The sequence below is a fragment of the Rissa tridactyla genome, chromosome 3, assembly GCF_028500815.1.
Source record: "Rissa tridactyla isolate bRisTri1 chromosome 3, bRisTri1.patW.cur.20221130, whole genome shotgun sequence".
Classification (NCBI taxonomy): Eukaryota; Metazoa; Chordata; class Aves; order Charadriiformes; family Laridae; genus Rissa; species Rissa tridactyla.
This window is the reverse complement of record NC_071468.1, coordinates 97,799,624-97,824,973: the sequence shown is the minus strand read 5'-3', so window position 1 is coordinate 97,824,973 and position 25,350 is coordinate 97,799,624. Positions and strand designations below refer to the sequence as shown.

General features: G+C 41.1%; 2 protein-coding genes and 1 long non-coding RNA gene across 12 annotated transcripts in view; 2 read left to right on the top strand and 1 right to left on the bottom strand.

Moving 5' to 3' along the window:
• Positions 1-8,275, top strand: part of PHF3 (PHD finger protein 3) — a 52,988-nt gene extending 44,713 nt beyond the window's left edge. For all 10 annotated transcript variants that reach the window (XM_054197020.1, XM_054197022.1, XM_054197023.1 and 7 more), the window contains 4 exons: positions 842-989; positions 2,480-2,569; positions 3,801-3,996; positions 5,208-8,275. In XM_054197020.1, the coding sequence (XP_054052995.1) occupies positions 842-989; positions 2,480-2,569; positions 3,801-3,996; positions 5,208-7,390 (2,617 nt within the window). In that variant the 3' untranslated portion in view covers positions 7,391-8,275. The remainder of the gene's footprint in view (positions 1-841; positions 990-2,479; positions 2,570-3,800; positions 3,997-5,207) is intronic.
• A 3,034-nt stretch (positions 8,276-11,309) lies between these two features.
• The window catches only part of EYS (eyes shut homolog), an 874,211-nt gene continuing 860,170 nt past the window's right edge, over positions 11,310-25,350 (bottom strand). Inside the window, exons 48-49 of the mRNA XM_054197017.1 lie at positions 24,788-24,949; positions 11,310-12,673 (exon numbers count right to left, since the gene is read on the bottom strand). Coding sequence (XP_054052992.1) covers positions 11,472-12,673; positions 24,788-24,949 — 1,364 coding nt within the window. The 3' untranslated portion in view covers positions 11,310-11,471. The remainder of the gene's footprint in view (positions 12,674-24,787; positions 24,950-25,350) is intronic.
• On the top strand, positions 16,703-25,279 carry LOC128907784 (uncharacterized). The gene is made up of 3 exons (XR_008465734.1): positions 16,703-17,067; positions 22,580-22,740; positions 24,747-25,279. It is a non-coding gene; the product is annotated as an uncharacterized LOC128907784 (long non-coding RNA).

Sequence of the window (25,350 nt, the reverse complement as noted above, 5' to 3'; positions counted from 1 at the left end):
TACTGGGCAGCTGGCTTAAAACTGCTATCAGCATGCCTAGAATATTTTGATAGCCACATGTTGGGAAATGGGGGTTGGACTAGATGATCTCCAGAGGTCCCTTCCAACTCTATGATTCTATGAAATGTTGAACTGTGGCTGTAACCTTTCCCATGAGGAAAACCCTCAGGTTGAGAAACACTCTCCTGTGCAATTATTTAAGCCTTTCCACTTATTCTTTGCAGCTGCTTTGTTGACAAAACTGAGGCTTTTTTTTTTTTTGAAAGGGGGAAAAAATGCTGTTTCGTACAGGTGGTGATATTGGAATGGGGAGGAGGTGCCCACAGCAGCTGTGGAAGTGATGGATGGGTGAGAAGAGTTGAGGAGCCAGCTTGTGGGGCAAAGGAAGGGAAGGGGGACGCAGGTGGTGGGTGGAGAGTGTTGCAACAAAAGGTAGGAGCTCTGGGAAAGCGGGGTGAAGACAGGACTGCAGGCAGTATGTTGTCTTCTCCCCCCCCTCCCTGTGGCAGGGGAAGATCTTACTGGGTCTGCAGCACCTATGCGTGTTCGTGTGTCTTCAGCAGCATTTAACAGCTCTTGAACTAAAGAAGTTATCCATTCTCAAAAGATACAGTGATGTGCTGCTTATCTGGTGGTCCTTCACATCACGTAGATCTACTCCATTGGAAGATGAGAAACGTGGTTGTCTGTCTCTTTCCATTGACCCTTAAGTATGCTTAACTGAAAAAGAAAATTCTTAATGACACATAATGTCTTTTACAAAGATAGATTATGATTTACATGATCTTGCATAATATATCATGTTCTAAACAAAGTGGGTTTTTTGTTTGTTGTTTTTTAGGTCAGAAACCCCTGGTACTGTGGAATGTGAAAGCCTGTTTCTGGCACGCCTGAATTTCATCTGGAAGGGCTTTATCAACATGCCATCAGTGGCAAAGTTTGTCATTAAGGCTTATCCAGTTTCTGGCTCTTTTGAGTATTTAACGGAGGTATTTATATTTACTGCAAAGAATGAAAAATTCATTTATTAACTTTAGTGACTCGTTTACCTTGTAGGCTAATAATAGTATAATGATGAAAGGCAGTGGAGCATGGTCGCTGTACTGAGTAAAGTACTTGTGGGAGGACGTGGGTTATGGTGTGTATTTGTAAGTAGGTATTTTTCAGTTTCATGTCCTACGTGGACCCGTGGTTCATCAGGATTCAAGTTCTTTGATATATTTTACAATGTTTTGTTTTCATCTCACTGAAAGCTGTTTCTTAAGGATGAGCAGCAGCATTTCCAGAGCTGGTTTTATATTGAACTGGTTTTTGTTTATTATGGAGCTTCTTCTGTAGTATAAAGCAGCAGGGAAAGGTAGGACAAAATTTGCTACTGAAATAACCACCTCTGCAGCATCCATTTGCTGAATTAGAGGTGAGAAAACTGTAGCTCAGTTTTGAATTCAAAGCGTTAAGCAAGTCAATACCAATTTTTGGAAGAGAAGTTTCTGCTGGTAGTTTCCGCTGACAATGCGAGAAGTCTTCTCACCTTCTACAACAGAAACCTGCTTAACAGGGGTGATTTTTTTGCCAATCTGATGGCAGTTCTGGTCATAACCTTCCATTATAAGAATAAAATAGTCCCTGCGGGGAAAAAAAAGTTTATGTAGTGTTCTCTTCAGTGTCTGAGAGCCTGAAAAAGGTAGGCTGAAAAGGGTGCAACTGCTTATAATAGTTGTCTTTGTGTCATAAAATAAAGATTGGAGAGCTCAGAAGGCTCAATGTTGCTTCTTGCCAGTGACACAGGATGCATCAGCTTTCTAATTTAAAGGACTCAGGTCTTCTAGTAATGTGATTATCTTTACTTTGCTGTAAATCTTCAGTCAAGTGCAGGGCATGCAGTACCCCTTAATACTCAAGGATTGTTTTACGAATATGATGTGCTTTTCAAAACCCTTTTGCTTTATTTCAAAAAACTGGGTTTTTCTTACGTGTTCCTAAATGATCCTGAAAGTCTGGTTTTTTTCACTCGTGAGTAGGGAATTCAATAATATCCAAGAACAAATTTATGTCTATATATACCTGTGTGTGTAGGTTATGTTTTTCCCTCACAATTAAGATTCTGAAAGTTTATTATGTTCCTTCATAGGCTCTTACAGCACTTTGATCTTACAGATACCTCAAGTGTTTCCAGAGCACAGTAGTTACGTTTGCAGTTAATGTTACTGAAATAAATAATTTTGGGGAAGGTATAGATGAGCAGTATTGAATGATAAATAATCTAATACAGATTTGCACTGAAAATCCTAATTTAAATAACCAAAATTTAAATATAAATTAATTTGCTTCTACTGTTGTAACTTCTATTGATACTTTAAAATTAAAATTTAAGAACTACAAGAATTAAATATGTTTTGAATATATGAAATAGATACTCTGTATGAAGGATTTGCCACTGTATGAAGGATTTGCACACATCTGTTGTCCTTTCTCATAGGATTTACCTGATAGCATTCAAGTAGGTGGCAGGATATCTCCTCACACTGTCTGGGAGTATGTAGAAAAAATCAAAGCTTCAGGGACCAAGGTAAGAACTTTACCCATGGAAGGCTTGCTGTTTAACATACAACCTATTCGCCCTAAAGATCTTTTTATTTTTCCTGGAATGTTTGTGACATACATGACACTGTAAGGATAGATTAGATAACTGACAGTTATGTTGAATGGGATGGATGGCAGCTGATGGCGTTTATTTTCTTACCTTAGTCTGTAATTTTTTTGTTTGAGAATACTTGTGTTCCTTTGAGACAGTAACTCATCATGAATGTTTGGACACCACCAATGTCTCAAGTGTTACTCTTTAGTTTCGGTACCGTTCCAGTATTCAAAACCATCTCAGTGGTCCGCTGCTGGACTTGTCCCACTGTGTGCAGGTTGTCCTCGTGCTGGGAAGCCCAAAACTAGACAGTGTTCTCCAGATGCTTTCTCGCAAGTGCTGGATAGACGGGAATAGTCATTTCCTGCGGGCTTCTCTGGTTCTGACACCCAACATGCAGTTGGCCTTCTTGGCATGGATGCGTCGCTGGTTGACATTCAGCTTGTCCACCAGGACCCCTGTGTCCTTTTATGCCAGGCTGCTTTCCAGCGAGTCCGTCCCCGGCCTGTCCTGGTGCAAGGGGTTGCTCCCTGAGACGGAGTGAGATTTTTGCATTTGCCTTTGCTGACTTTCATGAAGGTCAGCCCGTTTTTTCGGCCTGCTGAGGTTCCTCTGAATGGCAGCCCACGCTCTTTAGCATGCTGACCGCTGCCCCTAATGAGGTGTCATCTCAGTTTTGCCAGGGGGTCTCCTGTCCCATCTTCCAGGCCATTAAGCAAGCCATTAAACAGCATCGACTCCTGTGCTGGGCTTTGCTCATAATTCTGGGATCAGAATACTGGTCTTCCTGTAGTATTAATGGATTTCTCAGACACAATAGGCTACAAAATAAAGCTTTCTAGTAATGTTAAGGGTGGGGAATAATTACTTAGAAGCTGGCATGCTTCCTGAAAGCTTGTCATTTAGCTGGCTGATAAAATGTTGGCTTTTTTGTCATGCACTGTAATTCTTTTTTTTTAATACTAAATGCTTTTTAGTTGTTTGCTCCAGTTTTCCTTAATTATTTTTGGCTCTGTTATTGCTCCTTCTGTCTCTGTTTTTCTCTGCGTTCTTTTTCTCCTCCTCTAAACCCTGCTTTTAAATAAAGAGCAGTCACTAAAACAGGTAAAACTTCATGGAAAAATGTATCTGACCGTCTTTTTCTCTCTCTTATTGTACACAGGAGATCTGTGTAGTTCGCTTTACCCCTGTAACTGAAGAGGATCAGATATCCTATGCATTGTTGTTTGCCTATTTCAGCAGTAGAAAACGCTATGGTGTCGCGGCCAATAACATGAAGCAAGTGAAAGATTTGTACCTCATCCCTTTAGGTTCCTCAGATAAAGTCCCACATCATCTTGTGCCTTTTGATGGGCCTGGTAAGTACAGCTTGGGATACAGAACTTCATTATCGTAAGGCTACTTAAAGAAGTTTACAACAGAAATATAAGAGAAAGTTGAATTTAAAAATGCCAGCTATTCTGTTCAAACATGTCATGAGTTTTCCATAGCATTATATTAGTTTCCTTGATAAGACATTAATTTCCCATTGTAAGATTATTCTGATACTTTAAAATATCGTTGTTGAAAATATCACGGTGTGTAACTTTGTTTCATGTTTACTACATTCTTCCTCTATCTCAGGTGGCTTTGTAGGTTACAATCTCAGTAAATTCACTGATGCAAGCGAACTATGATAGTGGTCACACTGAATTCCAAATTGATACTGTAACTTTAAAATAGTATTTTTCTTTATTTGAAAGATACCAATTCCTTTTTTCTCAAGTGTTCCAACTCCCTTAAGAAAAAAAAAAAAGAGACATGGAAAGTTGAAAAACAGGTGGGCAAGGGAGAAAAGATCCTGAAATGGCTCTCAGTTGTTCTGCTTACACCCGAGTTATTTTGTATCCATTTATTTTGGTCATAAAAATTTGCGGGTGATTTCTTCTTTTGAGATAGGCAGGGCCGAAATGAAGAGAGGATAAGCTACAATTTGTAACTTTTTTTATTGCAAGAACCTAAATTATACTGAACAAAATACAGAGTGAAGAGATAGCTATTAGTATACCTTGCAACGCAGTGCCTTCCTGGAAGGAGGGGAGCATGTTGGAAAGTCACTCTTAGTAAATCTTTGAAGAAGTATGTCTAACATAAATTGATTAGGAGACTTTGTGGTTGCAAATGTGCTATTTGCTTTTCTTTTCTTTTTTTCTTTTTCCTCTTGTGCTTTCCTACCACTGTTGGCAGACGGTAGCTGTGTTAGACTAATACAGCGTTTAACTTCTGTGCTTTTTCTGTGTGACTAGATATCCCATATAACTGCCTTGTATTCTGTATTTGGAAGTTATAGTGGGCCATAGAGTACGTAAAGCAGTTTTAATTTGCAATATTTGAAGTCATAATTTTTATGTTGGAAATATTATTTTTTTTATTAACTGTTGTTTCTTATGTTTAATGATGGAAATTTCAATTGTTATAAAAAGAATACTTTCTGTAATACATTGTAAGAGTGTGGGGGTTATTTTTGTTAAAATGCTTGCCTTAACCAAAACATATGGAGATGATAAATTGCTGTTACGATTTTGTACAGGGATTGAAATACATCGACCAAATTTATTACTGGGATTGATAATCCGCCAGAAAATGAAGAGGCAGATTACTGCTGTTACAAGTGTTACTAGTAGTTTTGTGGATGAAGCTTCTGAAAGTACGTTGAGTAACTTGCCACCAGAGAAGAAAAGCAAGCCAAACAAACCTGAAGTCTCACATCATGAGCTGGCACTAGAAGAAGAGGAGGAAAATGATTTTTTTAATTCCTTCACAACTGTGCTACACAAGCAGAGAAATAAACCTCAGCAATCTAATATAGAAGATGTTCCAGCAGTTATTGAACCATTGGTAGAAAGTAGCAAACATGAACCACCGAAGCCTCTCAGATTTCTTCCTGGAGTCCTGGTTGGATGGGAAAATCAGCCTTCTACTCTGGAGCTAGCAAATAAACCATTGCCCGTGGATGATATTCTCCAAAGCCTGTTGGGTACAACAGGGCAGGTGTATGAACACGGCAAGTCGGAAGCGAGTCCCAGTGAAGACATACCGTTATTAAATGAACAAGCAGCCCTAAAAGAAGAAAACATGGATGTTGCTGAGGTAACTGCTGAAGTTAGCGAAGCAAAGGCTGGTTTGGATGATCTGCAGGAATCTGCTAATGCTACTGTAACTGGAGATGCAGCAGCTGCAGGGACCTCAAGTTCTGCAAGAAGTGCTGGATCTTTGATAGGGCTGAGTCTGAAGGGAAAACCTCCAGATGTCTCCACAGAAGCATTTTTAGCAAATTTATCTGCTCAGTCACAGAATAAAGAAAGTGAAGAAAGTAAAGAAAATGACCCGAAGCGGCAGTTACCCGACAAGGACAGTGTTGCACAGGAAGTTAGAAGGACCACAAATTCCAGCTTTTCTTCTTCCTCATCAAATGCAGGGAAAAAACCCAATGAGAACAACGTTAATGTAGGCTCTGCTGAAGGTACCACTACTAATACCTCTAAATCACCACCATTTATTAATCTTAAGAGAGACCCACGACAGGCAGCTGGGCGAAGCCAGCAGACTAATGCTTCGGAAAACAAGGAAGGAGACGTCAGCAGAAGTGAAGACCGACAGAACGCTTCAGGAAATGATCAAATGGAACAAGAGAATAAACAGTCTTCTGGAGAAGGCGGCTTGAACCCGTATCAAAGTGATGCACAAGCCAATGAGACGCAGTATGGTTCAACTGCAGCCAAAGCAGATAACGCAGGTGCATCACAAGCGGAGGATACCAGACACTCGCAGGAAGATGCACTGATGCAAAACATTGAAACAGTGAACTCGTTTAGAAGAGGACCAGCAGCAACTTCATCTCATTTTGAAACTGAAAACTCTTCTCGTTCTGAATTCATTTCCAAAGGCCCAAGCCCTATTACAAGTGGCAGCTTCTCATCTGTTAGACCTCCACAGCAGAATTTTCAGCATCCTAAATCTAATCCTCCTGGATTTCAGTTTCAAGCTCCTGGGCCTCATAACTTCCCTCCACAAAACAACCCTATGTTTGGATTTCCTCCTCATTTACCACCTCCACTTCTTCCTCCTCCCGGCTTTGGCTTTCCTCAAAATCCAATGATGCCGTGGCCACCAGTAGCTCATTTATCAGGTCAGCCACCACACTATGCCGGACCCATTGCACAAGGGCTGCCAGTGGCTCACAAACAATCAAGATTTTTGGGGCCAGAAAATTTTTTTCAGAGTAAAGACAGTAGGAGACCAGAAAGACGCCACAGCGATCCTTGGGGCAGACAAGAACAGCATTTGGAGAGAGGGTTCAGTAGAGGAAAAAATGATCAACATAGACAAAGATTTTACAGTGAGTCCCATCACCAAAAGAAAGACAGACATGAAAAAGAGTGGAACAATGAAAAATACTGGGAGCAAGATTCTGAAAGAAACAGACGCAGAGACAGAAACCAGGAAAAAGAGAGAGAGAGGAAGAGTAGAGAGGAAGGACAGAGAGACAAAGAAAGATTGCGATCTCCACACAGTGATAGGGCTGCTGATGGAAAAAGCCCCAGAGAGACTAGAAATCCAGAAAAAAAGACGGAGAAGCCTAAAAGCGAAGAACAGGCTCATGAAAAAGATAAGGAGAGGGAGAAAAGCAAAGAGAAGCATAGAGAACGAGAAAGTGAAAAGAACAGAGAGAGACATAGGGACCACAGTGACAGAACTAAAAGCAAAAGGTAAAAAGATGCAGGCAGTCTTTTAAAATCCTATTTAAATAAACTGTTAGAGTAATGTCGTAAAACTTTGTATAAAAAAAAAAAAAGACCCTGCTAGGATTGTGCCATCTTTTTTTATTCAGTGTTGGTGTTTTGCAGAAACAAGTCTGTGTTTTGGTACCGCTCGACGTACCAATGCTCATCCTTTTTTTCATTATACCAACTATCGCTAGAAGTAGGAGTTTAATATTTTTAAAAAAATTTTACATTGCTGTATATTCAAAATTTTAAAGATTTCTTTTATTAATATGCAATAAAGGCTTAGAAATTTTCTTAGCTGATGAAGTTGGCTTTAGTCAAGTCTGCAATATAGTTGCTGCCTTTGGTAATTTGTGCTCTCTTCTGTTTTAAGATGCTCTGATAATTTTCAAGGTGAATTTCATACAATAACCTTCTTTTTAAATTGCACTGTTTTTAAAGACTGTAGCAAAGCCTCAGAATCCACACACATTACAACAAAATATAATACTGCTCCGTGGTGTGAAGAGTTTTGTTTGGTTTTTTTTTTTTTTAAATTATTCAGTAGTACAATAAAATAATTCAAGTGTATTTCATTAGTTTTTCAAGTATTTCCTAAGCATCTGAAGCAGTCTGTGACCAGAAATTGGGAGGCTGAGCTGCTCGAATGTTATTGCTTTAAACTGCACTTGTTTTAATAAGAAAGCATTTTTAACCTAAATTCTTGAAAATTATGATTTGTAGTAGTAAATTCATTTCTCCCACCGTTTTCCATGCTTCAAAAACTTGAATACCTAAGCTTGTACATTACTTTGTGTTTTGCTATCCTTTTTACTGTAAAATGTAAATATTTTAAGGGATATTTTGATTCTAAAATGATAAAACTTTCTCACATACTGTGTGCGTTTGATTTCATAGGTGTGAAACTGTAGGCTGAATGAATTTATACAGGAGGCTGAGTTACAGAACACCACATCTGTTGTACGCTTCGTGGCTCGGTCGTTTCGAGTTTTGGGGGGCCGAGGAGGGGGGAGAAGGGCAGAAGGGGGTTTGTACCATTGGGACTTCCAGTAAATTGATATTTTGTAGTGACCGCCATCCACTGATGCAAAACAAAAAGCCACAAAAAGAAGCAAACCTGAAAACAAATGAAAATCTCCTGCTTTCTACTTCTTCAAATATACTGGTCATTTTCTTGAGTCTGTGAGAAACAACAAAAATATTCCACCATATAAAGACAAGACCTTAGGTTTATTGCTCTGTTTTTTCAGTGTTTTGTTTTTCAGTTTGAGTACATGACTTTATGTACTGGTGTAGCATTTTGCACTTCGCTGTAGAAAAGCCTCTTCTTTCCAGAAAGTTCTCTCCAGTTCAACAACACTTTATTGTGAGTTTTAATTATGAATATATTTTAAGGTAAAATTTCACTGGGGTACCTTGCAGGTAGCTTCATGGTCAAATTGACAAAAATTAAAAATCTTGCACCAAATAAAGGAGGCGGTAGACTTCATAAAGAAAAAATCCTCAGAATATTGGTAACAAGAAGCAATATTTAAACTTTTAACTTTTATAGCGTGATAACATGACGTGATCAAATTAGTCTTTTACAAATTAATTCCATGGTCTGGATAGCAGTAGTGCCATTGAATCTATCTGGAGTGTTCTGCATGTGGTGGCGTTTAAATATTTATATCGGGGTTCTTTAGACGTAGAAGTGCACCAAAGCATTGGGTTCTGGGTTTGGAGTAAGTTTTAAGTCAGCAGCTCTGCTTGGGAAGATTCTTCTTTTGGCCTGTTCAGAAGGTGTCTACTCCCAGTCCACTGGCAATCCGTCTCTCACATTCACGTCCATTTGTGCTCTAAAGATAAACTAATAGCAATGAAAACTGCAACTGTCTGTAGGAAAGGGACGGGAATGCTGTCTTTCTGCCAGAACTACCAGAAATTATTTGTTTGGGAAGAATACGTAAACATTTGCCATGTTTGCCAAGTGCTTTCCTACCTGTCTTTTGTATGTAGAACCCAAAGAGAGCCATGGTAGAACAACTTTTGAGGGAGAGTTTTGTTAAGAGTTCAAATTAATAAGCAGTGACAGTTTCCAGGATTTGGTCCTAGAATCTGAGTTAGTGCAATGGGAATAAATCCCACTACCACAGGAATAAAGGATGTTCTCTTCTCCATTGCCTTCAGTCGCCCTCCTTCCAACACTCGTGTTAGCTGGAAGTGCTCCGATTACTTGTTTCACACTGAATCACCACTCAGACCACAAAAAGCAGCGTGCGCTGATGAGGAACTGGCAGTACACCAGCAGACCCAGAGAGAACAGGGTAAACCCTAAATATGCTCCTTTCCCCAGCATCACATGGCCATAAAAGGCCCTCCTAAGAGAAACTGGAAGAGGAGAAGAAGCTGGAGCCAGCTCAGATGCCAAGTGGCCCTTGTGAGCTGCCTGTTGGAAAGAAGCTCTGTTGCATCAGGCTGATCGCTTGAGGGCTCAGAGCAGCTGAAGAGGATAGGAAGAACCTCACAAAGGTGATTGCTGCTGCTTATTGAAACATCTTGGGGTAGTTCCATCACCCCACCACCACCTTAAGTTATCTTCAAGTCATCTCTAACTGACTTGGCGGTGCCTTCATTGCTACGTACCAGCTGTGGTGATGTGGAAACTAATGTGTGACACCTATTTTTACTTGCTTTATATCCGCTTTATGGAAAGACAAAAAAAGAAAAAATCAGAAACGGTTACTTGTTTCTCATAGGTACCCACTGAAGACTTGTATTGAGAGAATTTCCATGCAAGGAGGTGATGGTTCATTACCTGCTTTTGCGCAATAGTAAAGTAAAAAAGGATAGGAATCAATCAGTATTATTTTTATTGAAGTATTTTACTTATACAGTAAGCCAGCAGTCAAATGAGAAATGTAGATACCACCGTAAATCATTTGTTTAAGCACATTAAAATATGTCTTGATTTATTTTGTTTTTATTGTTCACAAAAGTGTAGAATATAGCTGAGCTTTTTCAGAAGGAATGGAGTTTCTGCATTTATACATGAAGAGCTCTATTTACTTTTGAGGTTATAAATGAATGAAAGATAGAGCCGTGGAACGTCAATTTATTGTGGCCAAAACCTTTGTTTAGTAAATTTTCAAAATCTCATGTAGGGGCATATAAGCCAGAAGGGTTTAGGTAAAGCAAAGCAGTTCTTAGACTTTCTAGTTTTCAAGCTGTCAGGAACAGAAGCTCTTTGCAGGCAGACTGTCGCGTTCCCACATTCCAGTTGTAAATGCTTAAACCAAGAAGTTTTCGTGTAGCCAAGCAGGGGAGACCTCTGCTGGAGGAAACCAGCGGGCATATTTTATACCTGTTTAGTAATTAAGTAAAATGCCTTTTCTGCTCTTAAAAATCGTTCTTTAAGTGTAATATTTTAGTGTGAGGGCAGGCTTAAGTTCCACACTTCTACATAAGTGTGTACGCGATAGATAGAGGCTCAGACGAGGGGGAGAACAACTTCATTACCTGGAATAGAGTCTTTGTGGACTTCAGTAGTTACAGGTGTTATGATTTTAAAAATTCTCATTACACTCAATATGCGCTTTTTGCCCCAAGTACACCTTTTCTCCCCTCCCAGCCCCCAATTTCAGTCTTTACACTTAACCATGAATTAATATTAAAAAATTATAAAAGAGAAGCTCTCCATTCTAATAAAATTCCAGATTTTTGGAGAAACAGGTAAGTTGTCTGTTCTTATGAAGCAAGAAACAATTAATACTGGGGGACCGTTGGCTTTATAAACTAATTACTAGCTCTGTCTCTACAAAACTATTTCCAACACAATAAAGAAAAAAGAAAACGACAAACTTTCCCATTAAAGTAAATGCTAAAGAGTATGTATAAATAATTATGAGTACAACATCTGACCGCATTTTAGATATCTTATTAATGCTCAACATTAAGAAAAGGAATTCCGGACAATTTTATTAAGTGCTTTCTTATGTTGGTTCCTGAGTCTTACACTGACAGCTAACACAAGGTACAGGAGGAGAAGGAAATTAATCACTTTTAGAGAGTCTTAAACAGTTTTTCAATTAATTATTTCCATGATTTCCATTGTAAACATTATACCCTTCTGCTTTCATTAGCTGAATCTTCTTAGAATCTTGGAAGAGCACAACATCTTTAATTTTACCAATGAATTCCTTCTGAAAAAGCCCTGTAGTGACTATATTGACTTTCCTGCCAATTTCAAACCCGCCAAAATAACAAATGCCACCGTAGTTTAAAGCAGTGTATTTTCTTTGTGGATCAATATCTTCAAACACGATTAGCTCCTCATCAAGATATACCTTAATACAAGTTTGGTTTTGAACTACAGTAACAAAATGCCATCTTTCATCACAACAGCTGGAGTATTTGCTATGAATTAGAGGAACAGAGATTCTTTCTCCAAGATTAATCACAACTTTTAATGTTCCATTGGCAAGACCAATGGCAAGGAAATCATTATCTTCATCTTCACCTTTTCCCATCCATGCTATTAAGCCTTCGGTTTGACTGGTAGTAAAATTTAAAGAAATGCGGCTATACTGGAGGTCTCTTTTTCCATAATAAGGATCTCTGTATTTGATGTAGGAGTTACCAACGAACTTTGCTATAAAAAATTGGATTTTGCTATCACAGTACTTACCTGACCAGCCCAGCGCGCATACACAGGTATAAGAAAACGAAGCAGGTTGAGGAATACAGAGAGCTTGAGACCTGCACCTGTTTTGTGAACAGTGGATAGATTGTTCGCATGTGTTCCCTGTCCACTCTTGTGGGCAAGAACAAGAAAAGCCCGAGTTTTCAACTTGACACGTTCCATTATTTTTGCACACTGTGTACCCACACGCTGTTCCGTCACAGTCACCAATGTTGGCTCCTCCTTTGGGGTCAGTCGCGGTAAGCTTCAGTTCCCTGTTGTTTATAACAATTTCTCGTATACAACCGGTGAAACCTGTGGGTTCATTTTCTACTGCCATTGAATTAACAAGGTTTAAGGAGGACACCCCTCCAACAAAAAAATCTGTGTGTGCGTCTAGCGCGTTCATTCCAGGACTAGCTTTTTGAGTGATGTTGATACCATCCAGGTCCAGGTAGCCTTCATTACCAACTCTTCCTGCTTTGAGTGAATGCCATGTTTTTCCATTTGCATGGACCTTCTGAAGGGTCTGTAGGATGACTGTCTGGTCTCCGAGATTGTAGCGTAACTGTATAAATCCGTTCACTAATGATACACATAGAAAGTCACCTGTAAAAACCAGAATAAAACAGTTTTACTTTTTAGAGGCAGCACACTGAAGAACAGCATATTCATAATCCCAGTGCTTTCATGCCTGGACTTTCCCAGTTCAGTAACTTATTTTCAGTGGCCTTGTACCATCATCATGTGTAAATCACACAAAGGGAAACAAATGGTCCCCGAGAAGCTTCTCGTGGCTTTTTTTTCTTTTTGTTATTGGAAACTGAGCTCATGTTTGCTTCAAAGTAGAACACCCAACCTTCTGAAAAGCTCTGCTTTGGTGCAGAGACTAGGTAAATGTGACGTAGGACGAAGCAGGATAACATTGGCATCCAGGGATTGTGAGTTGGTTTTCCCCTGAAATAGAATCAAGTTTTGGCCAAGTTCAAAATGCCAGAATACTCTTGGTTGCCATGTGCTGGATAAAGGCGGGACGGATTTGTCAGTTTGATGCACTGAACGTTTGTCGGCACCAAACATGCTCTGCTTTCCCTGAAGGTGCTTTTTGCAACGGGGATGTTTTGGGTTTAATGACCTGACAGCAGTAGGGACAGATAAGCTTTTTATTGAATTGTTCTTCTGGAGGCCTCCATGGCAGGAGGTATTAGGAGGGAGTTATCTTTTCCTTGTACTACCAGAGTTTCGGGCCTTACAAGCAGTATAAAAGGAGAGAGAACACCACGTTGAACTGTACTTACAAACAAACATGAAGAAGAAAAGCTGGGAAATGTTAGGAAACAGGAGGGAAGCTGTGTAAAAAGCTGGAGGGAAGGCGTGCAAGGGCAGAGATAGAGTCTAATAGGGGAAGGTGACAGGGAGGCAGAAGAGGACAGTAGAAGAGTCTGCAAAGAAAGTCACATTTTCAAACTTTTTGATTTTTGCCTGTGCAATTTATATTATATTGCTTTTGGAAATAGTAGGTATAAGGTTGTTAGTCTCTTTTAAAGTTTATAAATTAAATTGATAAATATGTTTGTTAAATTTGAGTGTAAGTTTTATCTCCTACCTGTAAAACTTTCACGTAGTATTTTATTAATGAAGAAATACTTCTAAATTTGGAAAGTACAATGTCGTTAAAGATTCAGCAGGCAGACCTGTTAGTAGAATGATGAAGTTTGCTTTCTTGGGGGTTTAATTTTTGAATTAATCTAATTCTTTAATTACTTTGCCTTTAGTGAAGTTAAAAATGAGTAGCTTGATTTACTGGAGGCTCGTGAAAGTTACTAAATTGATACCTCTCTTTTCGGCAATTGTTCAGGTTCCCATTCAGGCAGGGTGGAGATGTTCCGCTTGTATTACTGGCTGTAGAGCATGTGCTTCTGCCTCACCTTCCCTGCCCCAGACACCCACGAGAAGAACGAGAGGGCATCTCTTTCAGCTCCAGCCCAGCTATGGCAGTGCGCTTCCTTCTAGCTTGCTAGTTCCAGTTGTGATGATGTTTTACTCTCCTGTGTTTTGTGTTCTTTTTGAGTATCTTGTTTGTCTCTACTTTTTTTTCAGAAAATGAATACAGTTCTCTCCACTTGGGGTTTCTCTTGCTCACTGATGTAGCTTTAAGCTTCCTTAATTTTTCAGTGCATAGTTTGAATGCACTCATCTCGCTTGTTTTTTGAGCAACGTATGTAACCTGCTCGTTGGTTTCTTTTGTCAGGACCTCAATCTCAGGGTAAGAAAGGAGCATCAGAAAAAGTTTCTGACCTACCTCTTTGGCAGCTTTCAATCTCCTCTCCTACCCAGACATGCAGGCTTGTCAAGGACATGAGTACTCAACTTTGCTCTCTAGGAAGAAGGAAAACATCGGACCAGGGTTGCTTGCTCATCTGTCTTGTAATCAAGACCTGGAGAAGCTGGAACTTCTCCAAGGCTTCCTGGCCTTCAGGGAAGTTTTTTGGTAGCTTTGCACATTTGACAATGATCTGTCTGAGATGACATTAGAGAACATTGCGTCAGGGATGTCTAGGAAAAAGTGGTTTCAGCAGTTGGTCATAGTGCTTCTGACTCAAGCCTATGTCTGTTGCTAACATACTTGCAGTGAGTTTTGGATTCTTGTTTATTCTTACTACAAGAGCAAATCTGTGTTCTGGCATCTACAGTGTAAAGAGAGGTTATGGCTGAGTACTCTGGATTATGTTCTAGCACAGATTTGAGGCCTCTCTTCAAACTGGAGTAACTTTCTTACTTCTTTGGTTAGATCTTCTCCTTTCACAGATGACTCGCCGTTTTAGTCTTTGCAAGAACAGGAGAGTGTTGGGATGAATGATGTGGACATTGATCCCAGGGTTCAGCTCAGTATTTCTCCATGAAGTTTATCACGCCATAGGTACTACTCAGGGGCAACTGGCTGAAAACATTTTAGGACTCTCATGTAAAGTGCTTCATTGTCGGTGTCCATGAAACTTCCTCTCAAAGTGAAGGCAAATTACGGGCTTGGCTTTCTTCCTCTTCACTTTAGCAACCAGTGACATTTTCAACAAGGGACCTCAATCTGCCCCATCTCTGACAGACAAGTTGCACAGCTGAAGCCTGTGCAGACCTATGTATGCCATCATAGAATCACAGAATTGTCTAGATTGGAAGGGACCTTTCAGATCATCGAGTCCAACCATCAACATAACTCTGACAAAAACCATCAGTAAGCCATACTGCTAAGCTCTACGTCTGTCTGTCTTTTAAATACCTCCAGAGATGGTGATTCCATCACTTCCCTGGGGAGCCTGTTCCGATGCCTAACAACCGATGCTTAATAATGTAAAAATTTTTCCTAATATCTAATCTAAACCTCCCCTGGCACAACTTGAGGCTGTTTCCTCTTGTCCTATTTCCTGTTACTTGGGAGAAGAGACCGACCCCCACCACTCTACAACCTCCTTTCAGGTAGTTGTAGACAGCGATGAGGTCTCCCTACAGCCTCCTTTTCTCCAGGCTAATCAACCCCAGCTCCCTCAGCCGCTCCTCATAAGACTTGTTCTCCAGACCTGTCACCAGTTTCATTGCCCTTCTCTGGACCCGCTCCAGCACCTCAATGCCTTTCCTGTAGTGAGGGGCCCAAAACTGGACATGGTATTGGAGGTGGGGCCTCACCAGTACCAAGTACAGGGGGGTGATCACTCCCCTAGTCCTACTCACCACACTGTTCCTGATACAGGCCAGGATGCTGCTGGCCGCCTTGGCCACCTGGGCAAACTGCTGGCTCATATTCAGCTGGCTGTAGACCAACAACCCCAGGTCCTTTTCTGCCATCATAGGAACTGCATCACCATCGCCATATCAAACAAACGGCATTCTTGCCACTGAATTTCTCCTCTCAGCAGTCTCAGTATGGGAGACCATGAAGCAAGGTGGTTTCCACTGTTTCAGTTTGAGCATTACTCAAACGTGTCCCATACTACCCTAACACCTTTCCAAGGAAGTTTGTTTTTGTTAAACATGAAGGAGATGACATCCTCAGTTTTTCCAGGACTAGACTTTATAGCTGGTCCCTACTTTCTAGAAAATATGACCTACACACAGGACACACAACTTTGCTTCCAGCTTTTCAGATTAGCATCTCATCTAATATGGACTACTTATCTCCATCAGCAGTGTCACAAAAAAAATCAGAGACTTCTGAGGCAGGCACTCACAGTCGCTCACAACCGTTGCGCACAGTCGTTCTTTTGTTGTGCACACAAGTCTTTGCCCAACCTGTTGGGTGGTGTGTAAGGAACTGTAAGGCAATCGGTGTCAGTAAGGTTGAATCTTCTTTAGAAACAGGCTGTTGTAGCTTATTTGTGGCTTGAAACTACAATGTGCGAAGACCCTGAGTGTTGAACAAAATCTTCACTGGTTACAGCATTCAGTTCTGTTCTGATGCACCTTCCTGCCTCTGTCATCTTCCCTGTTTCAGTAAAATAAAAAGAAGAATTTTTTAAAACAGATTTAAAAGATTGTTTCCATGGCTTCTCAGGGGAAGGGGATTTTGTAGCAGGTGTTGCTTTAAGGAAGGAACTGTTCTGGAGTTAAAATAGCACTTTTACTTGCAAACCCAAGTTCAGGGTTTTCACCAAACAACTGAAGGTCAAAGCTGCTCCACCTCAGGGTGGATTGTCTCTGTTCCATAGTAGAAGCCAGCACGCCAAAACGGGTATCAATTTTTCTTCATCACCTTAATTTTCAAGTTTTCATTATGTGCGCAAGTCTCACCTGCTCCCATATCAGATGTCAGTGTTGCCAGCAGCCAAGTCAGCTCTATGTGCTGAGCAATCGGTTCCTAAAACTGGGAGTTAATGAAAAGTCTCCTACAAGTCCATCTGACTACTGTGAAATATGGATTATCCATGATGATATCTGCTTATATGACTTCTCATGATGAATTCTGAATGCATCACAAAAATCTTCAGCTTGCTACTTCTTGGAATAAGTATGTAAGTCTGTAAGCAAGTTGGTTACAGTCACATAGTCGAGCTTTAAATTCTCCCAAATGGTGAGAAGGCCCTTCATGTTCAGCCTTTATGTAGACATGCAGGTGTGTCTCTGTATCCCCGTCTTGAGAGGAGATCATGCTGAAGCAGTATCAGGTCACCATGTTTTTATGCTACCACAGAAAACTCATCCACGTCGTAACATGTCAAAACTGTGTACAGTGTGAAACGCATGCTAGGAATGCTGCACTCTATTTTGGGATGTCCTATTCATGCCAAAAGCATTACCGTGTGTAACAAATGCGATAGTGTTGAATTTACACAGCTGGGCTGGGTAAAGATCTCTGCAGTTACTGCCTTCACTATCAAATCTGCCTAAATCCAATATACAATGTCAGAGGATCTTAGGCTCACAGACCATGGGCAGGGAGGGTATCCTGGATTGTATTTTTAACATTTCTCTTTCAGGGTCTCTTCCCCACAGTGACTCAAAGTCTACCCTTGTGATCCATGTGCATATATGTAAGCCAAAGCCTTTATTACCTGTTAAAGTACCTGAATTTTTTCCTACACTTCACTGCAAATTGACAATAAGGAGGATTTCCCACTAGTTTTTAAGGCGAAAGAATCTCCCAGAAGATCACAGAATCATAGAATCATAGGGTCGGAAGGGACCTCTGGAGATCATCTAGTCCAACCCCCTGCCAGAGCAGGGTCATCTAGAGCAGGTTACACAGGAACGTGTCCAGGCGGGTTTGGAATGTCTCCAGAGATGGAGACTCCACCACCTCTCTGGGCAGCCTGTTCCAGTGCTCTGCCACCCTCAAAGGAAAGAAGTTCCTCCTCATGTTTAGGTGGAACTTCCTATGTTTGAGTTTGTGCGCATTACCTCTTGTCCTGTCCCCGGGCACCACTAAAAAGATCCTGGCCCCATCCTCCTGACAGCCACCCTTTAAGTATTTATAAGTGTTGATAAGGTCCCCCCTCACTCTTCTTTTTTCCAGACTGAAGAGACCCAAATCCCTCAGTCTTTCTTCACAAGAGAGGTGTTCCAGTCCTCTAATCATCTTGGTAGCTCTCTGCTGCACCCTCTCCAGCAGTTCCCTGTCCTTCTTGAACCGGGGAGCCCAGAACTGCACACAATACTCCAGATGTGGCCTCACCAAGGCAGAGTAGAGGGTGAGGATGACCTCCCTCGACCTGCTGGCCATCATTTTAGCTTTGGAAGCAATGGATGCAATCTTCTAGTCAATAGCGTTCACCTTTTTGATGCCGTTGTCATGTCCCCAGAAATACAGAGATGCAAGTCTCTCTAAAGGTTTCCTGTTTGCTCAAAACTCACTGATAAGTTCCTGGACTAGTGAAGGTGATTCCTTTACAAAAACTCAGAAGACATTTGATGCTTGTCCTTTTTCTTATCCTCCGTTACCAAGCAGAAGCCTCTGCTACACTGGGGACAGAGGCTTTGATGAACTCAGTGCTTCAGCAGCTTCTGCAGGGTAGGTGTCTCAAGAGCTCTAGGCAGTGGTTTCCTGATTACAGAACATCTATAGCCTCGGTTCCTTCAGCCGTTTCGGAGCCCTGAGGCAGCATCTCTGGATGTGTATTTGCTGGCCTCACTCTGTGCCTTCTGTTGCTTTTACCTCACCTTTCTGTCCTCTAGCTGAAGGCCAGAATGTCAGTTTCTATCATTGTGGTATTGGGTAGCATTTCCACACACCACCAGCCACCCACTTCACCCACCTCCCACCTTCTTTTTCAGAAACCTGTATTGATCATTGGCACCGTCTCGATGACAGAGTGAACATCTGAAACTTATATTCTCAGAAGCAGTATCATTCATGGGAATCATTCCCAGTTAATGAAACCTCTTTCTGTAGGCTGGTTTCAGTATGTGCTCGTCTTCACTTTAAGTTGACCTCTTTAAGCCACCACAATAAAGTGCCCGTGTCTCCAACAGTATTACTGCCTCTTGTTGGTATGATGCATCCTATAACCATCGTAGCTCCAGATGTATCTTTGCTCGCTGCTCTTTCCTGCCTTGCTAAACTCAGTTCACGTTGCTTTCATTCTTCCTTTTTTCATCATCCTGTTCTTCACAGTTTTCCTCTCACCCTGCTATCCTGTATGATTTTCCATGGACCCAAATCACGACCTCTTATGCTGTGACCCTTTATGTATTCTTCCAGGAGCAGAACTTCTCTTGTCTAGCAGGGGTTGAAATAGCCGTGTCAGCCTCCAGCTGAATGGCTGTACTCTGTGGCCAAGGACAGTGATGCACTGTGGTCTCCGCATGAGAGGAAACCTAACTGACCAGAAGCTGTCCTTCACAGCTGGTCTCCTGCGCATTTGCAGGAGCCAGAATAAGGCCCAGAGACAAGGAGAGAAAACAAAGCAGAAGAGGGAGGGCTATAAATGGACAGAACAAGGAAAGGACAGAGAGAAGAGATGAGCCTTATTCCCACCCTTCTGCCCCTCTGACACCAATTGTTAGCCAATCAGCATGGCTGAAGTTTGTCGTTCACAGCTTAATCTCTATCTTTGCCTTCCCTGTCTTTAGGGGTTTGTTAACCTTGAGTGTGTCTTTGCCATGGTCTGAGTGCACGCACACAGTCAGCCAACAGGTTATAGCAGCTTGTTGCAGCTGTTGGAACTTGATCTTCTATCTAGTGATGACCATGCACGTTTACAGGAGCCGCCCATGGATTATTACAAAATGATTCTACTCCATGTATGGAGCTGCATCTCACAGCTAATGCAAGACTGAGACAAGGTATCAAGCCAAGCCTGTAGATCTCTTAAACCATGTAAAAAAATCACTGTGGCAATAAGCAGATTCCACTACCACTTGGAGCACCATCCCAGAGCAGATCCAGAACAACCCTGCAGATGCAGATGCTCGTGCATCTAGAAGGGGCGGGTCATTATCTATTTGTAGGTCAGACCATTCAGCCTCGCCTTTCAAAAATGCTGCTCTCCTTGGTGAAGAAACTTTTTCTGCTTTCTTTAGTCACCGCTGTCACCCTGGCATCCTTTGGCACCTAGAAGGAGCCACTGTCCTTGAGCAACCTCAATTTGCCAGCCTCAGTTTTGGTTTGCTTGCCAGTGGCAAACGGGTAGTGACAACATTTCAGATGCAACACATTTTCAGGACAATGGGGCTGTCTGTTTTGTCACACACATAGCTGGCAGTTCTGCTTCCTACGCTGCTGATTGAGTCTATACAAATGATTCCAAAACTAGTAACAAAGCAGAAATGATGTCCCTGTCAGCTAAGGAAAGATGGCTGCCACGAGAAAAGGCTTAACCACTTAAGTTTCTGTTCTAAAAGTGGGTGGATAATCAGTTCGTTTCTGATTAGGAAAACAATGCTCCTCCCTCATGGGCTTTATAGAAATACTGAATTTTTCCAAAAGATTTTAGTCCAATTCCATGATTCAGTCTTCACCAGAAACCATGTCTTAGAAAACCATGGAGACATCAAACACCTGTACCAGCTGTCTCTTATTTTCATGCTGTAGGTTTTTAAACTGAAATGCCTTTAATATCGGGAGTTAAATTTTTAAGGTTTTTCAGACCAGGTAGGTAACATAATCCTGTTAAAGAGAGACAGAGCACTGGTGTTGCAAATGTTGAGTATTTAGCGTGAGCCGTTCTGTTTATTAACCTGACTTCCTTCTTAGTCACCCAGAATAACTGTTCTTTCTCGTCTCGTCAGGGAGCAAACCTTTCCATCACCCTGACCGGAACTCTGGAGTAGTGCAGACAGTCTACAGCATATTCCACCTTCACAAACAAATGTAAAGCTTCAGGCATGCTGTGACTCAACGATAAAGTAATGCTCCTTTACTGCTTTTTACCCAGAGTGCCGAGGCCTTCAAGTATATAGAGTGGTCGCTAGGTAAATGGACTGAATTATACATTGTTCAAGCGGTTGATGCGCATCCAGCAAACCCTGGCTGAACGAAAGGCTGTTTATTCAGTGGGGCTTTCACACTTTGACTGCTAGAAATAGGATACACTGCACTTGAGAAATCATGAAGTGGGCTGGCCTTCTACTGACGCTCTGCTGAACCCCACGAGAATGCAGAGACCTTGCTCAGAAGCAGCGCATACAACTGTCTGCATCTCCCACATTTTCACCTCATTGGCATAAAACAATTAATCGGGGGGCGGGGGGGGGGGGGAGGGGGGGCGGGGGGGAAGTCCCCTTGTCATTCTATCTGCAAGTTTACAAACTAAAATACGGATAGTTGGAGGCCTGTAACCAGTGGTGTCCCCCAGGGGTCAATACTCGGTCCAATTTTGTTCAGTATATTCATTAATGACCTAGATGAGGGGACAGAGTGTATCCTCAGCAAGTTTGCTGATGATACCAAGCTGGGAGGGGTGGCTGACACTCCAGAGGGCCGTGCTGCCATCCAGCGTGACCTGGACAGTCTGGAGAGCTGGGCAGAGAAGAACCTAATGAGGTTCAACAAAAGCAAGTGCAAGGTCCTGCACCTGGGAAGGAAGAATGCTGAGCACCAGTATAGGTTAGGGGTGGACCTGCTGGGAAGTAGTTCTGAGGAGAAGGACCTGGGGGTCCCGGTAGACAGCAAATTATCCATGAGCCAACAATGTGCCCTTGTTGCCAGAAAGGCCAATGGCATCCTGGGCTGCATAGGGAAGAGTGTGGCCAGTAGGTCAAGGGAGGTCATTCTCCCCCTCTACTCTGCACTGGTGAGGCCACAACTGGAGTACTGCATCCAGTTTTGGGCTCCCCAGTTCAAGAGGGACAGGGAACTACTGGAGCAGGTCCAGCGTAGGGCAACCAAGATGATTATGGGACTGGAGCACCTCCCTTATGAGGAAAGGCCGAGAGAGCCGGGACTCTTTAGCCTGGAGAAGAGAAGGTTGAGGGGAGACCTTATTATGGCATACAAGTATCTAAAGGGTGGGCTGAAGGAGGATGGTGCCAGACTCTTTTCAATCGTTCCCAGTGACAGGACGAGGGGCAACAGGCACAAGCTAGAACATAGGAAGTTCCATTCAAATACACGGAAAAACTTCTTTACAGTGAGGGTGACAGAGCACTGGAACAGGCTGCCCAGGGAGGTTGTGGAGTCCCCTTCTCTGGAGATTTTCAAGGCCCACCTGGATGCAGTCCTGCGTAATGTGCTCTGGGCAATCCTGCTTTAGCAGGGGAGTTGGACTAGATGATCTCTAGAGGTCCCTTCCAACTCTGAAGTTTCTGTGATTCTGTGATTCTATGACACACAGCTCACATGTTGGGTTTTTTTTGTTTTTTTTTTTTTTTTTTCCCCCAGCTTATTGTTAATATAGCTAGCCACTTAAAATTTTGCCAAGCTTTGGAAATTATTTTCTTAGGGGCTGTAGAAATCAATACTACCAGACATGATACATGTTCAGAAATAGCTGACAAAGCATGAAAGCCAGTGACTGACAGAATTCTGAAATTCTGCTAACAGATAAAAATTCATGGGATGTTTTGCATTTCATGACACTTTGCCAGGTGTTTAAACGTGCGTACTCAAGTAATCACAACGTTAGAGGAGTGGAGGCTGGGACCAGCACATCAACTTTCGAGTAAGGAGACAAGTCACCTACCCACCCTTTCTAGAAGTGCATGTAATGTTCTTTGAAAAGAACAAAGCAAGAAGGAAATGTTTTGATGTAAGTCTCGTGTTTATTTCTTCACCTCCTAAAGATTTTTTTTTTTTTTTTTTGGCGGGGCATGCCCCTGAAGGGAAAGTCCCAGTGTGACAAGCCAAGCCAATGTGTGAGATGCTAAACTCAGCATCATTGCTAAATTAGCTGCATAATCACAGCCCATTTCTTTGTTAAAAAAGAGCATTGCCTGGTGTGGAAAAATAAGGTGCTAATTATTTCCTATTAAAAAGGAATTTTAGAAAAAAAATCCTGCGGTTTCGGCCATCAATTTATTAGATTTTACATAACTGTGTAGAAGAAAAGTCTTTATATAAAGTGCTTTCTGAACTAATCCCCAACAGAAAGCTCTTTCACATCTGCTGGCTGCTAAGAATACTTCTGAGTCTTTCATCAGTCTAATTCTGTCTGGATTTGACAGGATTATATGAAGGCAAAAACAAACAGCCAGATGATTAGCTTTTCCTAAATCTTTCAAAACTTCAGGGCAGTGAAAATGGGAGTAGGAAAGTTGCAAAGAAATTAAATTACTCTCTAGAAGGTGGGTTTTGTTTTGAAATGAAATCTGTATGATTCTAGAAAGTGATTTAAAGAAAATATTCCTTCCTGTGCAAACTAAACATTCATGAATGACAACAGAACGAGGACATGCTCATGCTAAACCACTCTTGGCCCAAGTTCAACAGACTTAGCACTCTCTTTGGTGCTTCCAAAGGGATATTTATTTTCTTTATATGCTAGCTGCTTCCATGACCTCTGACTGTTCTTTTGAGAGAGATCCTTTTTTGTCTTCTATTTTTCATGGCCCATGTAAAGCTTTAGTTTATAGGGGAGAAAACCCTTCACCGAGAACCTCAGAATTTGGCCTCTAAGTGGTAGAGTTAGAAAAGATTCATTGTTGAACAGAGTTTTCTTTGCAAAAAAATGTATTTGTATTACAGATGTTCCATATATTTTTCTTTGAACCTGCTTCTCTGTATGTGGTTGTAATTAGAAAAAGGCCCTACACAGGAGGTGCCAGCAGCGTATGATGTATTATCAGTCTTACCGAATAGCAGCATCTTAAAACACCTGTGCATGGAATAAGAAAGTGGTAAATTTGGCGTATGTGTGTTTATACGCATGCGTGGCTGAGTATGTTTATTGAAATGTCTCAAAGCTTTAGGCTTTGAACAAAGGAATGTAAAAATACATGACAAATAGTTAAGTGCTTTTTTTGTCATGCAAAGACCCATTTTTGTATAACATACTACTTAATACGAGTAGAAAATTGGCTCTAAGATCATGTTATGAATGCTACATGATGCTGCTCGTGCACATAAATGTGCAAGACACCACACCAATGCAATATAAAGATGAAGTATGTTAACAAAGTAATTACAAAAAATTTACACCTTAAAGACTATATTTTAAAATGTATTTGAACTGGTTGGCAAATGATGTTTTCTTTCCATAAAGTTTTAGGAATTTTAAGTCAGTAAAGTTTAAAATACTTTTATAAAAAGTAGAAATATTTTGGTTAGATTTGTTTTTCATTCTGCATATCTGTCAAAGGCAGAACTTGTATGTTTTCCGTGCTGCACCAGCAAGCTTTTCACATTATATAATAAATAGTTAAACTTCTGATGAACCTTATTAGCTCTCTCTTAGTCTGTTCACATTCGCTTAACTTGTTTGATCAGTTTTTACATTGCTTTATTTTTGGTCATTTTAAAACACTGGGCCAACCCCCCCAGCTGTGAATCCCAGTGTAGCTGCACCGAAACTGTGGGAGCAGGATCAGTAAGTGTCTGTTGAAAAGCCAGCTACAGTCACTTTTCAGGGGAAAATGGTTTCCTCAACCACTTCATTAAATACTTGCTGGCTTTGGACTAATCCAAAATTTTGTTTTGCCTGTTTCTTCTTATGAACTTGATCATTCACAGTTCAAAACCCAGTCACCGTGGACAATGAGTTTCAGAGACTGAATGCCTGAATCACTTCAATGTAATGCCTTTCCTTTTCAAAAAAAGGTACCTGGGTGTACGATACCGGCAAACTGGAACGTCCTTACCTGACTGAGTGCCCAAATGCTGTGCAGTGTAAAACAGGACACCGTCTGGAGATAGAGGCTGAAACTGTAGTTTGATATGGGTCTTATGCCGGATATAAAAGGGTGCAAATGACATCCATGATGATTCATTACTTCTGAAAGATGGATCACTAATGGAAATATCTGAAAAATACAAGAACTGTCTTCTGAAAGATATTTTGAGAGGACTACATTATTACGGCACCAGTTGTCTACAGATATTTTATATAGTTCACAAATGCTGTACATAATACCTCCAATTCTTCCCTTTCCAACGACTAAAAATAACCTAAATACAGAATAAAATTTAGATAATAGCAAATCAATGCCATTTTGTCTTCTGCGTGCCTTATTTTCATTAACAACCAAGACCATAGTTGTAATGCAAGATAAATGTGATCTTGTTAGTGTTCATGTTCAAATAAGTTTAAGTGTAAAGTTTATATTGTTTAAAAATTCAAACGCAAAATACTTTTGCAGGAGTCAGAATAAACATTTATTTCTTCACCATATAGATGAAATCCTTTGTGGAGGATTTTTAATGA